This window comes from Gigantopelta aegis, chromosome 1 (assembly GCF_016097555.1).
Source record: "Gigantopelta aegis isolate Gae_Host chromosome 1, Gae_host_genome, whole genome shotgun sequence".
Taxonomy (NCBI): domain Eukaryota; kingdom Metazoa; phylum Mollusca; class Gastropoda; order Neomphalida; family Peltospiridae; genus Gigantopelta; species Gigantopelta aegis.
Window position 1 is genome coordinate 14201086 of NC_054699.1, and position 16896 is coordinate 14217981.

General features: G+C 36.4%; 1 protein-coding gene across 1 annotated transcript in view; it reads right to left on the reverse strand.

Annotated features, from left to right (window-relative positions):
• Nucleotides 1–902: 902 nt before the first annotated feature.
• Nucleotides 903–16896, reverse strand: part of LOC121368441 (macrophage mannose receptor 1-like) — a 32864-nt gene continuing 16870 nt past the window's right edge. The window contains exons 6-8 of the mRNA XM_041493207.1: nt 11781–11945; nt 8357–8548; nt 903–1201 (exon numbers count right to left, since the gene is read on the reverse strand). Coding sequence (XP_041349141.1) covers nt 990–1201; nt 8357–8548; nt 11781–11945 — 569 coding nt within the window. The 3' untranslated portion in view covers nt 903–989. The remainder of the gene's footprint in view (nt 1202–8356; nt 8549–11780; nt 11946–16896) is intronic.

The window sequence follows — 16896 nt, forward strand, 5'->3', positions numbered from 1 at the left end:
CCACCTGCACCATACCAATGGCGCGTTCCCTCTGTTCTGCGGTTAGACGTTGCATATTTTTGGTGATTTTGTGGAACAAGTGGTCTCTGCATATTCATACTTCTGCGTTTTTATACACATTTTGCACATGCGAATTAAAAAGTCCGTGCAAAACGTTAAAATCGATTTTCACCAATTGATTGGGGCAAAAATGGCCAAAGCCAGAACAGGGAGTGGTGTTTGCACATACTATGTTAATATTATCGATTTTGTATTCTATGCACTGTGACTATCAATCTGATATAAAGAAAGAAATGTTTTATTTAACGACGCACTCAACACATTTTATTTACGGTTATATGGCGTCAGACATATGGTTAAAGACCACACAGATTTTGAGAGGAAACCCGCTGTCGCCACTGCATGGGCTACTCTTCCGATTGGCAGCAAGGGATCTTTTATTTGCGCTTCCCACAGGCAGGATAGCACAAACCATGGCCTTTGTTGAACCAGTTATGGATCAATGGTCGGTGCAAGTGGTTTACACCTACCCATTGAGCCTTGCGGAGCACTCACTCAGGGTTTGGAGTCGGTATCTGGATTAAAAATCCCATGTCTCGACTGGGATCCGAACCCAGTACCTACCAGCCTGTAGACCGATGGCCTGCCATGACGCCACCGAGGCCGGTCAATCTGATATAAAGACATATTTAAGAAATCGTCGGTATACTTTATTTTGCCCGTCAGTAGAGTATAATAATAATAATAATAACTATAACTAAAATAGCAATGATAAAAATAATAACAATGTATTTTAATAATAATATTAATAGCATCAATAATAATAATAAGTATTATTATCATAATAATAATAATAATAATGATAATAATATTAATAATAATAATAATGTGTAAAGTGGTTTCTCACAGATGTATTAAACAAGGCATGGTTATTATCAGGGTTGTTTCTCGAAGATGATTTAAACAAGGCATGGCTGTTGCTATCATGATCAGGGTTTTTTCTCGCAGATGTATTTCTTTGATCCTCTGCACAATGTGTCGACCCATGACTGCGACGCCAATTTGAGCGCCACGCAGTCTTCGTCACCGTTACCATCGTTTGGTTCATCGGGCTCCCACTTTGTGAATTCAGCGACATCTCCGTTCTCCCAGACAAACACTCCTTCTGTCTGTAAGTCGGTCAGGCCAATCAGGTAATAACCTGAACAGAAAATATTCAAGCAAAATGTAAGAACATTATTTTAAAGGTTAAAGGGATTAACTGTGTTTGTTACCCCCCACCCCTCAATAAAATAAACACACATTACCTGCTTTTCCTTAATTATTTTTGTTCTTGTTGGGATTTTTTAAATTTCTTTTTGTTTGTTGTATTTTTTTGTTTTTATTACTGTTTTTTAATGGGGGGGGGGGGGTAAACACTATCTTTCCTTAAACTAGTTTTAAATTTAAAGCATTGTACGGATACATACATTCGGAATGACCTTTGACCGAATCATTTCAAAAGAGTAGAATAAATAATGAATTCGTACCTACGAAATTAATTTAGAGAAACATCGACATTGATATATTACAAAACGTTACGATCTCGAGAAATACATCTCGTTATAAAAATAAATTGTAAATTGTAATTTGAATAATGTAAACATATTTTATTTAAAAAAAATTTTTTTTAGAATTGCTACAAACTATATTTAAAATATAGAGATAAAAATATATACGTTGGTGAGTGTTGTCTTCTTTTACTGTAGTTGTTGATGATGGATGCATGCACACACACACACACACACACACACACACACACACACACACACACACACACACACACACACACACAGATATATATATATATATATATATATATATATATATATATTCACGGAAAAAAGTTCCTGTGCACCAAATGATTGCATATAGAATATAATTTACTTGAAATCTGGTTATAAAAATGTCAGTAACGGAACGTGTAATCACTCCCGTCGATATTCATACTTTGTCATCACACGTTGCGTTACTAGCATTCTTGGTCACGTGCTCCTGTTTGACGTCATTTTTCTTATCACTGGACTTTAAAACTATTGTATGGATTCTCATCACTCAGAAAAATATTTTTGTTGGTATCTGATCGTCGTCAGTGTGATTCCACGCCTCCCAGAAAATGGACTCCTTCGAACGATGGGTATTGATTGAGATTAGAACGGCACAAACGCTGTTGCTAGTAATTTTGGTATTCATTGGTGTTCTGATGAACACTATGCAATATCTGTGGAGATGTTCTCGACAGTTTAGGGGCACTAGGGATCTTCCATGACCGTACATCAGTACGTTGTTCTGTTACATCATCACCGACGGCGCACCAAGCATTGTGAAGACAGTACTTCAGGTTCAGAAGGCAGGAAAGGATCACTGTACTTTTTTTAACAGATAAATAGTACATCTATGTAAATCACAATATTTTTAAATTTTAAAAATATAAGTCCTACTGAAATTTTAATGCTGCACAGGAACTTTTTCTGTGAGTATATATATATATATATATATATATATATATATATATATATATATATATATATATATATATATATATATACATGCATACATACATACATACATACACACACACACACACACACACACATACACACATACACACATACAGACATACAGACATACACACATACACACATACACACATACATAAATACGTACGTACTTGTGTTGATAAATAATATCTTATTTCAAATCTTGCATGAGAACGTAATGCCATAATGTTAATTCCGTACATAACATCTCCTTTTTCTTTTTCTTTCCTTTTTGAATAAAAGTAAAATCTCTGCTTAGAACCACAAGTGTAAAATCTCAACGTTTCGTCAACTAAATGTTGACATAGTCAGGAGAAAACTAAACATAAAAAGAGGAGTTCAGCCTTTAAAACCAGTAGGATAAAAACAGTTCAAGTGTAACACCTTTTTGACGCCAGATAATAATAATTATAACAAATAAAAAAAATAAAAAAATAGAACAAACACAACATCAACAACACAAACAATATACATAAAGTGTGTTGATTATATCTATTCGTGTGTATATATTTCGTCATTTATATGTATGTATATAAAAATATGTATACCATACTGTGAGACAGTAAGCTCAGGGCACCCTAACCCTGACAATGCCATTATATTCTGGGGACAATAAAATATTTAAAAAAAAAAAAATAATAATAAAATAAAATAAACAACAACAACGTAATGCCAGAATACATTTGCTCTACATTTTACACTGACGCCAAGGTGTGATATGAGCGTGATAACGTCACATACTCTCATAATGGTTGTTTTCACTTATACAGACAGAGAACAAAGCATTTTGTATTCAACCGTTGGTGAGAACATAATTTGTTATTGTTTTAACACACATGCGTGTGATAACAATTTAAAGATACACGACTGAACGCACCTAGGTTATGACTAGATCGCCGTTGCCATACCATCCAATGGGGGAAAATACACACCTTAAATCGATGTGATGCGTAAGTTGACCTGAAACGACCTGAAACGATTTTTCTGTGATGCACAAGCGTAAGTGCCGTAAATAGTTTTTAGTTTGAAAAGACGTTTGAAATTTATTTCATATGAACGACAAAATCATTATCTATAGTCACTGCACAATAGATTTGTGTGGATATGTAAGAAATAGCAAACTACATTATTGTCCGTTAGATATCATTTATGTTACCTTTTAAAGCAACTCGTTGTAAAATAAATGAAGTCAAACGGCCACTCATTTGGTATTCCCAATAACAAAGTAGCAAAGTATCAAACCTTTATAGGCACTGACATAATTCATAATTAGAAAATATATTCATTTGATTTGTTACTACTTTATTTAACCATCTACATGACCACCATATCCCACTTATTACTGATATTTTGTAAAATAAAAATAATAATAATTATAGAATGATGTCGACGGTCCATAATTCAGGGGAAAATAAAAGTTATTTGGAGCCAGAGGTGTGACGTATTATTTTTAGTCACGTGATGGGAATCCCCAGAATAGTTGCAGTTTCAAAACGATTTGCTAAGCTCGTGTAACGAGAACGCTTGACCGTCCTTTGCGAAGTAGGGTAAATCGAAACAAAAACAATAAAAATAAGTTATTAAAAAATAATAAAAACACGTACTGTATGATAATAAGCTTATACATTAATTTAGTTTAGTAACAGAAGCATTTTAAACGTCGACAATCCTGACTAGTCAGTTCTTTGCATTTACTGGTAAATTTATCATTAGTCGTACACGGAAAAGTCTCAACATTGAGATCAAACATCTTCCTTTTCCATCTTCTCAAATTCATATTATTCAAAATATTTCATAACCCCATGAGTAATTACGGCTAGCTTAGGATAGGAATTATTACACTTCTAAAGAATACTGTGAACTAGACGGTGTTTATATACGAAATGGTTATATATACGACGGTCGTGTAACGCTGAAAATTATACTGTATATTTTAGCAAAAACGATTGCGCCAGTGTTCTGCTGTTGGTGGAGCATGTCTCGACCTCTCCCAACTGCAAACTTCGCTCGCCACAGTCTAGACGCCCCACCCCCTGCTATAATCCCTGTGTGATACTGTATACGGTGACACAAATACGAAACCAAAAAGAAACAAACCAACTTTAAATACAAAATAACCCATGCCGCTCCCCTCCTCCTCCCATCCAAAAAATAAAAAAATAAAAAAATAAAATAACATAAAATAATATATTGACACCACACCCCTGTACACTTCGCTCGGCTCAGTTTAAACTCCCTAGCTCCAAAAAAACCTAAAAACCTAAAATAAAACAATAATAATAATATTATTATTTTATTTCAGCGTATTCACCGTTATTTTGTCATGAAATAATATATTTTAATTATTTGCCATGTATATATTATAGCCGTCCCTCTTTTGCTAAGTCTCAATACACAGCTGTTGTTTATATAAAATCCAAGGGTACATTGCACGGCTATTGTATTATAGCATCATCACTACTCGGGTTTGCCGTACCTTTTAAAACTTTTCACAAAACGATTTCCAAAATATAAAAAAACCCACGAAGCGTGCTCTTTGGCTATCATGGGATTCGTTCGATCGTTGTTCAATCAAAAATATTTAGGATGATACAATAGCAAGGCTTGGTAATCCCAATGAATATAATTTCCATTTATAATCCATACTTAGAGAAATAAGGCCCATTAAATCAATGACTGAATCCCTTCGAAACTTCGTTTAATATGACTGCAGTAAAAATACAAACGTTGTGAATCATTTTCATAAAATTCGGAGTGGTCATGGGGGAGCCAATTTTAAAACAATATGATGTAATCAGTAATAGTAAAACCAGTAATAAGAAGCACCAGAATACACTTCTTTTTTCTTTTTTTTTGAAAAGTTACTCCCGAGTGATAGGGGTGTGACGATGTCATATAATTGATGACATAGAGCTTTCACAATCCATGATACCCCGTGCCTAGAGTTATCTCCCCTTGATCAGTAGTTATGTTTTTTTTACATTTCTGTCGTTCTTTTTGAGAGATGGGTGTTTTGAGCGGCACGGGCGAAGTGGGAGCACACACACACACACACACGCATACACACACACACACATATACACACACACACACACACACATATATATATATATATATATATATATATATATATATATATATATATATACACTCAAAGACCACTTAGAAAATGTTTCATAATTTCTTGTCAAGGAAATTAAAATCGCTGAATATTTCAAATTATAATAATGATAGCATAGCAAATGTAAAGATGAAAAAAGCCGGAATTTTTAACCCATATCCGGAATTCCGGAATTTGTGCCAAATATCCGGAATTTTTTCCAAGTTCGCTATCATTATTGTTTGGGGAAGCAACCATTTCTGAATATATCTAAAATTTCTATATTTTTAAATCCCGTGTTTATTAAAGAGAGTTTATCATTCTGCATTCTCCATTGCAACCTGAACTTGGTATTATTGACTGTTTCGTGCTATTACTAAAACGTTTGTCTATTGGCTGTATTTGTCAACAGCTGACCAATGAAAATTGTTTGACAATCGTGTAAATTGAAGCCATGTATGAAATTTGTCTTACTTGCTGTTTAGTTTATGTATTCATTTTAAAGATGTTTCAAATATCATATAGTAATTACTACGGGGCAGATATCGGTTCTATGGCGATGCATGCAACTTCGCCACGGTGTGTAAAAACCTAAACATATAACAGAACACTTGCGATCGTACGAAAACAAAAGAAACGGATCCACAATTCTCTACTTAAATTTCTTTCGTATGCTTTCACATGCAACATTTCACTAAATACTATTTGGCTACCAGTAATTTGTGACACATTCAAGACATTAATATTAATTAATTAATATACCTACCAATCTTGTTTTATTCAAGTAAGTTAAACAATAAAAAATGTAAATTTTTACAAACCATTGTTAGATTTTGCCGCGAAAAGTGCTACGGTACTCTAATAGTAATGTAAGCGTAATGCTGAACGATAGCTAGTCTTAATGTTGGTACAAGACGTTTCGTCCCCGATTCAGTTAATATTGTCCTACAGCTCTAAACAACAGTATATACACGTTTTGTATTTACACTTTTATAAGAATAAATTTAGTTCAGGTAGTTATAGCGTCCAGAGGAATTACTATAGACTTCGGGCGAGTCTCGTGTGGATCAAACCGGTCTCCATGCGCAGGTGTGGAATGTCGGTTGGAATAAACAACTGAGGTCGGTGTGGTGGGTAACTTTTATGATCCTGTTGTCTTTAAGTTTGGCCATAAATCGACCGCCGGATGACCAAGCCGTTTCAACGTGTTCACTCTCCTTGGTTTTAGTCAAAAGCTGATGGTTTACTGTTGTTAAGTCCTCTGCAATTGAAATTCCGGAACCTTTTTGTTTTTTCCTGTTCTGTATGTCATCTAGCTTGTGCTTTCTAGAGTGGAATTTTACAAGTATTCCTCTGTCACGTTCGGCTGAAAACCTTCCAACACGATGTGCAATGTCAATGCTGTTTTTCATATCTATTCCTAATTTCTCTTGTACTAATTTGACAACTTTTTGTTCGGTTACCACATGGGATTCATTTTTCTCAGTATCTTTAATACCGAAAATCCTGACGCTAGATTTCCTCGTCCACTGCTCAAGATCGTTTAGTTTGTCATTCGTTAGTGCGATATTAAAAATTGTTTGTCTTAATCTGTCGTCTGTTTTTTCTTCTTGTTGTTTGCAGGATTTAATTTCAGCTTTAAGAGTTTTGTTTTCGTTTTCAAGGTCAAAGATACGTCCTTCAAGTTCATTAATTTTAGCTGTCAATGACTGAGTAATGTCTGCTTTTAACGACTGTATTTGGGAATTAAAAAAATCTTTTGACACAAGTAACTCCATCATGCTATTAACTTTTTTGTGCAAACTTTGAATTTGGTTATCTGACGTAAACAGTTTCATAGACGTTTGCTCTTTTGATTTTTGTCTAACAGTCTCACCTCCATCCGTGGCGTCCATGTTTTCGCAGTTCGCACCCTCGCTATCCATAGTTGACAGGGTAGTGTTAAAACTTTCACTTTGACTGTTGTCCGAGTCTGAGGTTTTCTTTCGTTTCGTCGCTTGCTTCTGTTTTCTTCCCATGACCAGTATTAAGCTAAGGGTTGAGTCATGTTAATGGATAAGTTCGCTGGTCAACGTCACATAATGGCCATTGTCCGACAATGTGTATTTTGTTTTGATTAATTTTCTCGACCAATATACTTATTTTGGCTTAATAGTATTATGCATACAAAGTCTCTGATACTTACAGACAGTTATGCTAGTAGAAATAGTATCTGAACCGTGTTTTTGTTGTCTGTAAACTTCATAAACTCTCAGAGCGACGAATTCGCGTGTGCTTGTCTGGCGGCCATTGTGGAATCGGATGGATGACACTGGTGACCTGGTCATCAACTAGGAGCATCCAGTAGTATGTCTTGTAATTGTTAGCACACGTACGTGTGTAAACAACTATGTGTTATCAAAAATAACGAATGGTGTTCTCACCAACGGGTGTGTAAACTATCTAAAAACCATCGCTACTGCTACGCCAGTGTGCGGGATTTTATGGTGGTGTGGGTTTTTTTATTGTTAGTTGTTTGCGGGTTTTTTTGTGAGTTTGTTTTGTGGTTCTGTTTAGCGCATTATGAAATTTTTAAAACTTAATTTTGGTATAAAATTGTGTTACAATCTAAAATGTGTAACGCTGTTAAAATAAACATCTACCTCCATTAAGAGTGAATTCTCAATTTTCCACTTACCTACGAAATTATGGGACGTGAAATAGCTAATGATTTTTGTATTTTTCTCCGGCGTGTCTAAGACGATCAATCTGCTACCTGATTGGATGCAGGCGCCACGTGCTGCAGCATATGTTTTTTTGTCAAGGACAATCTTAAAGCATAATGCCGGTGATTCAAGAAGCTTGTACCCGTCGTCCGTTGGGCAGCCACCTGCAAAAGTATTTCTGTTTGTTATTTGGGTTATTCTTATCATGAAGCCATCACCTACAATCAATAACCGTGGTGTTTCTTGTGCTGAGGTGACTTTAGAAATTAATTCAATCAACAACTTTTCAATAGTCGATGTGTTTTTCTGCTGGAATATCATTAAATATTCATTTTGGGGTAATGGTTTGGTGTTGGATTTTTTGTGTGGGTTTTGTGTTGTTGTTGTTGTGGGGGGTTTTGTGTTTGTTTTCGGGGTGTTGCTTTAAACTATAACTGATATTCCTGAGAATATTGTTAGACTATGCTCAACAAGTAAATACACTGTTTTCTAATTCTATAATGCAATAATTTCAAATTCATTTTCTTCTATACTGAATCGTGTTGTTGAGTAAATATTATCAATAATAATAACAACAATATATATATATATATATATATATGTGTGTGTGTCTGTGTGTGTGTGTGTGTGTGTGTGTGTGTGTGTGTGTGTGTGTGTGTATTAATGGATTAATGGACCTTCCTGGAAATTGTCAAAATCGAGAATGACACCACACGCACGTGTATGAGGCAACTGCGTGATGCATGTGCAAACTATGGAATGCGTTTCGGTGTGTTGATAAACAAACCTGAACGTTCTTTACTAGGATGTCTGTGGTCAAATCGTGTGTTCGGTCCAATGGGTATATACTACCAAAACAAATCCCATAGACGACAATAGTAACATATGTGGATAAAACTCCTACCCGCAGCGTCGACATAAACGCCACGGATATAAATACTACCACCCCTCACCCTTAATGTGAATCAGAAAAAAATTGGGATCAAGCTGTACATTTCTGAGATAACGGGTAGCGTCTATGACTACCCTAGTTCCGAACAGGTACCCATACATGTTTCAAGCACAAGGCTACTTGACACAGTTGTATTAGATGAAATAAAATTGCATATTGTTTTTACCTAGATGAAACTATTTTTTTTTTACAACCAACACACTCACATTTATCACCAATCACAGGACTCGCGGTGTTCACTTCTCTATCAAAAGTTCGGTGCACCTCGAACTTTAACCCAGCCGCAAGTTATTTGTTTAGTACTACCTAATAGTTGATTTTAACACTAATATTTCAGGTTCCCCTACTTTTTTTAAGAATATATATATATATATATATATATATATATATGTGTGTGTGTGTGTGTGTGTGTGTGTGTGTGTATGCATGTATGTATGTATGTATATATAGATGTATGTATATATGTATGTATGTACAGAATACTCTTCAAATTAGTTGGGCAAACATTACAACCGGTAGTTCAATATCACAGTAGGTTCTATGACCACCAAAGATCTTGAAGGACGATTGGGGTCGGAAGTGAAATTTTAAAGTTGACGTTTTTTTATCAGTATATCGCTAATTCAAACAGTAAAAATAACTAAAAACAAAACAATAACAACTGTATGATCAACAGAATGAAAAAGACTGACAGACATAATGTTCCATAGTGATTAATGGACCTTCCTGGAAATTGTCAAAATCGAGATTGACACCACACGCACGTGTACGAGGCAACTGCGTGATGCATATGTAAACTATGGAATGCGTTTCGGTGTGTTGATAAACAAACCTGAACGTTCTTTACTAGAATGTCTGTGGTCAAAACGTGTGTTCGGTCCAATGGGTATATACTACCAAAACAAATCCCATAGACGACAATAGTAACATATGTCGATAAAACTCCTACCCGCAGCGTCGACATAAACGCCACGGATATAAATACTACCACCCCTCACCCTTAATGTGAATCAGAAAAAATGGGGATCAAGCTGTACATTTCTGAGATAACGGGTAGCGTCTATGACTACCCTAGTTCCGAACAGGTACCCATACATGTTTCAAGCACAAGGCTACTTGACACAGTTGTATTAGATGAAATAAAATTGCATATTGTTTTTACCTAGATGAAACTATTTTTTTTTTACAACCAACACATTCACATTTATCACCAATCACAGGACTCGCGGCGTTCACTTCTCTATCAAAAGTTCGGTGCACCTCGAACTTTAACCCAGCCGCAAGTTATTTGTTTAGTACTACCTAATAGTTGATTTTAACACTAATATTTCAGGTTCCCCTACTTTTTTTAAGAATATATATATATATATATATATATATATATATATATATATATATATATATATATATATATATATATATATATATATATATAATTTAGTTACACGGGAATGAACAAACGTGTGTGGGTTTGTTGTTTGTTTTTTAATTAAGGCATAATATTAATTTAAATACTGGGCCATAATTGTGAATATGGTTTGTAGAATTATAAATTTCAACTTAGTGGCATTTATTTTTTAAAACTGTAAACTGAATATTTACGTTTCCTGGTGTAGATTGTGTTGTTTTCGTTTAGCGTCTTAGTGACTCTTTATGGCATTTCAACAAGTATATCTATACAATATATAAATATTATCTATTTATGTATTGTATACATAGGCATGATTCACTTGCTGACGTGATATACAGATTGCTACCAAATTATAGGTTGCATACTGCCAAATCAAATCCCATAGACGACAATAGTAACATATGTCGCTAAAACTCCTACCTGCAACGTATCAATCGACATAAATGCCACGAATATAAATACTACCACCCCTCATCCTTAAGGTGAATAACAAAAATGGGGGTCAAGCTGATTATTTCTGAGATAAGGGGTAGCGTCTATGACTACCCTAGTTCCGCACAAAATTCGAGTACTGTTTTTTTACAGGTACCCCATACATGTTTCCAGCACAAGGCTACTTGACACAGTGGTACTAGATGAAATAAAATTGCATACATTTTTTGCACAGATGAAACTATGTTTTTTGTAACCAAGACACTCTCATTTATCACCAATCACAGGAATGGTGGTGTTCATTTCTCTTTCCAGAGTTGGGTGCACCTCGAATTTTGACCCAGCCGGAAGTTATTTGGTTTAATACTACCATTATAGCTATTCCAATGTAAATCGAAATCACCCTTATCTGTAGAAATTCAAAATGCATTTTATACAAAACAGGAAAGGTACATAATTCTGAAACTAGGGCCTACGGCTTTACGAAACTTACAAATTACAATGTTCTAAAATATAATACCTGCTATTTGCATGTAATAAATAAAGGCTGTGTGTATAAAACTTTATCACTTTTATCGCATTAAAACATGTTTTCTTTTACCTGAACATGTGAAATTCGACCAAATTCCTCCAGCCAAACACCGCATCTCGCCTTCTGGTTCATAAAAGGTGTTACACGTGTAGGACAGCACGGTACCAACAGTGGTGTTAGGCTGGCCTGTGTATGCTGGGGCGCCATTCGCCACAGAGGGTGGGGCGGGGCAATCTGTAAAACAAAGCCTAATGAACAGTTCAGTAAAATTTAAATGTGAACTCAATGAGAACCGAGGAACGAACATTAAAAGGTTAAGCTAGTTGAGAGCGTCAGTGTAGTTCAAGTGCCAAGTTTGTTTTGTTTAACGATACAACTAGAGCACATTGCTTTATGAATCATCGCCTATTGGATGTCAAATTCTTGGTAATTCTGACATAGTTTTATATGCACAAGCTCACAGACAGGATGACACATATCACCGCTGTGATATACCAGTCGTGGTGCACAGGCTAGAACAAGAAATAGCTCAAATGGGCACACCGACGGGTATCGCTCCTAGACCGACTGCGCAAAAAGCGAGCGCTTTATCAAGGGGCTACTCCCCGCCCATGTATTTCAAAGTAATTTTGAGCAACAATTCTGTAATATACTAGTAGTTCGTGGCTATAAATAGTACTCACGTCCCTATGTTTAGGGAACCTGTAGAAAAGTCTTCGTCGTGGCTACTGATGTCCTCTGTAAATATGGCAACCATCCTTCAGACAAAAGCGTTATCCATAATCAAACCGTATCTCTGCACAATGCAATGTCGAATGGGTATTTGGCAATATTGGGGTTGATTCCAAGGGGCGGGATGTAGCCCACTGGTAAAACGTTCGACTGATGAGCGGTCAGTTCAGGAACGATCCCTGTCGGTGGACACATTGGCTATTTGTAATTTCAGCCAGTGCACAATGGTTGGCTTATCAAAGGTCGTAGTATGTGCTGCACTGTCTGCGGGATGGTGCATATAAAAGATATCTTGCGTGGAAAAATGTAGCGGGTTTCCTTTCTAAGACTATGTCAAAATTACCAAATGTTTGACATCCACTAGCCGATGATTAATAAATTACTGTGTTCTAGTGGTGTCAATAAACAAAACAAAACAAAACTTTCACTTTGGTTGATTCCGTGAACTTTTATCTGGTGTACCATCCACAGGAAGACCCGAGGAGATTCTTTACTGAACAATACCAGCCTTGGTAGTATCGTGGATACGCCATGAGCTATAAGGCTGGTAGGTACATGGTTCGCAGCCCGGTACCGGCTCCCACCCAGAGCGTGTTTTAACGGCTCAGTGGGTAGGTGTAAGAGCACTACACCATCTTCTCTCTCGCTAATCACTAACAACTAACGACTAACCCACTGTCCTAGACAGACAACCCAGAGAGCTGAGGTGTGCCCAGGACAGCGTGCTTGAACCTTAATTGGATATAGGCACAAAAATAGTTCAAATGAAATGAGTACTGAACAATACATCCTTCCTCGAGGAGGGGCTTATTCAAAGACGGGCCTATTTCTGATGACGTACGCTACAAAGAAACACTAACGTGTAAATATCGTGATATACAAAACCGCACCGTGGTTCGTATCAATTTAATAAAACATTGCGGTATACCGGTGTGGCATTTAATGTGCACTTCTCCGGAACATGCACTACCTAGTCATTAGTATACGTATAATTTGCACTCCCCAAGCTACTATTATACGTATAGTACACACTCCCCTTGAATTATTTGCACTCCCCCAGTTATTATTATAAATATAATATACACACCACTACTGTATTTGAATGCTGAAACCATTGACTCTTTAAAGAACGTTGGATTGATACTAATTCAAGTGCTATCTCTTAGACCACATTGTTGCATGAAGAAGATATATGCAAAAATATACATCAGTTAACCATTGCATTCTCCTTGAATCTAAAACCTAGTGGATTTGTATATGTATGTATATATATATATGTGTGTGTGTGTGTGTGTGTGTGTGTGTGTATGGTATGTATGGTATGTGTGTATGTATATATGTATGGTATATATGTATGTATGTATGGTATGTATGTATGTATGTATATATATATATATATATATATATATATATATATATATATATATATATATATATATATATATATATATATATATATATATATATATATATATATATATATATGCTGGAGCGTATCAACAGCGACTTGAAAAAACTGCTCCCAGTTAACCAGTGGAGAAGCACCCAACACGTTTTGGAATGGTTCAACAACTTACAGGAAAAGCAAAACTTAACTTTCCTAGTTTTTGACATAGTGGACTACTACCCATCGATATCAGAAAACCTCCTCAAGAAAGCGCTAAATTGGGCAAATCAACACACTATTGTCACAGATGTTGATTACAGAACCATCATGCACTCTAGAAAATCGCTCCTGTTCGACCATAGTTGCAAACCGTGGGTAACCATGGGCGGATATGACGGCGCCGAGACATGTGAGCTTGTTGGGCTTCTTATCTTGCAAACTATACGGAATGAGTCAAACATCAGCAACCTGGGGCTATACAGGGATGATGGACTAGCAGTATTGAACAGACATTCGGGGTACGAATCAGAGCGAATTAGAAAAGGCCTTGTAAAGATTTCCCAAGGACTCAGCCTCAAAATAACAGTGAAGACCAATTTAAAAATCACCAACTACCTGGATACAACATTGAACCTGAACAACGGTACACACAAACCCTACAGAAAACCAAACGACCAAACGATGTACATCGACAAGAACTCCAATCATCCACCTGCAATCACAAAGAAAATCCCACGAACTGTCAGCAAGAGAATCTCTCTCCTCTCATCAACCGAAGACATTTTTGCCAAAGCCGCCCCCGCTTACAACAAAGCATTAGAAGCAAACAACTATACAGAGAAGATAGCATTCCATCAATCAGACATGAAAACAGGAGCAAGCACCAAAACGAAAAATAGATCTAGGAACATAACATGGTTCAACCCGCCATACAGCAGGAACGTAAAGTCAAAAGTGGGCGAAACATTCCTACAGCTAATAAAGAAGCACTTCCCGACCGGCAGCAAGTACCACAAACTCTTCAACAAGAACAACGTCAAAGTAAGCTACAGCTGTATGAAGAACATGAAAACGATCATACAACACCACAACGCAAAGATCATCGCCGAAGACAGCAACAAGCAAACAGAGAACAAATGTAACTGCAGAAATAAGGACGATTGCCAACTTGAGGGAAACTGCTTCACTAAATCAGTTATATATGAAGCTGCAATGCATACCACTAACACACCAAGCAAGACATACATAGGCCTCACAGGGGGATCCTTCAAAGAAAGGTATGCCAACCACAAGAAGTCCTTCATGCACAGCAAGTACGAAAAGGAAACCGAGTTGTCGAAATACATTTGGGAACTAAAAAGAAAAAACGCTGAGTACACAATAACGTGGCGCGTAATAAGGAAATTGAACACCTTTAAGAGAAGCACGGGGCAGTGCAATCTATGCATTGAGGAAAAGCTGGAAGTACTGAACGCTATAGGGACCAACTCGCTGAACAAGAGAAATGAACGTATATCCAAATGCCGACTCCCACCCACATGGATTAACACAGCCACCTAAGCTAAGTCGAAAAGGAATAGCCCGTACCCACTGCACCTGTTGTGGCGTTACTGCTTCATGACGTAACGACAGGTGTAACAAAAGGTGTACGGTATATATATATATATATATATATATATATATATATATATATATATATATTACCTAGAATATTCAGTGTCATCAAATTAGCTGAGGTGTGTGCTCAGGACAGCGTGATTGAACCTTTATTGGATATAAGCACGAAAATAAGTTGAAATGAAATGATATTATATGATAAAGAGATTATTACCCTCGTGTTTCGGTATCGTTAATATCGTATAGTAGGAATACGAATAATGTATTATGTACAATTTGTATTCCTAATATATGATATTAAGGATCCCGTTAAACAAAACAAACTTATTGCTGTTGTTAAAATATCCCTTTTATATAACAGTAAACATTTACTGTGGCCGCGTAAAGGCGCAGACACTAGTTTCAACCCGTAAAAAATGACTCTAAGTTTAGATAAGTTACAAACCTATAACACATTTGGATAACGTTACAAAGGAGTGAAACAAGAGTCTGTGAAGTTGAAACGGTTAAATACCGTTAAAAGTAGACTAAAACTCGACTCCCATAACGTTTACTTCTCAGACGCATTATGTGGTATTAGAAACATCAGGATGACCAGAAAAACTTCGGTTGTACGGAAATTAATAATCTAAACAATAAAATATAAGTAAAGTTTGATTTCAGTGATCAAAAACGGATCTAATAGTGAAAAATATGCATATAAAAACTAGGTTATCTCCCTTTAATCCGATTTAGGTGGCCGCTGGCCTCTTTAGACAGGCGATTACAGGCGCATTTACAATATATATCGTATATTATAATATATATGTATATATGTATTGATGTATGAATATCTATATATTGTATGTATGTCGAGGATGACTGTTACATACATAGATCTATATTAACCCTCTGGCGCAGGGGATAAATAAATCCTTTCTGGCATCACAAATTCTCCCATGCCGTTGCTGGGACTGGAACCTATGGCACCGAATCGCTCGCAACTTTGCAGACTTGCCAACATACCTTATGAGCTATTGAGGAATCCATAAAAAGGATGCTCTTTAACTCAACTATATGCATGGGGTCTACAAATTACGCGGTCGATCCCGCTTACGTGCATGAAACAGTGGGCAGACCTGGCACTGGCTAGTATGTATTGATGTATGAATATCTATATATTGTATGTATGTCGATGTTGACTGTTACATAGATAATTAAATCCTTTCTGGCCTTACAAATTGTCCCATGCCTATGGCGCCGAATCGCCCGCAACTTTGCTGACTTGCCATGATACCTTTTGAGCTACTGAGGCATCCTTCTAAGGGTACTCTTTAACTCAACTATATGCATGGGGCCTACAAGCTACGCGGTGTGCATGAAACAGTGGGCAGACCTGGTGATGTGTGAAAACCATATTTTCACTCATAGCTTCGCCATTCGTGATAATATGGTTTTCACACGTAACTC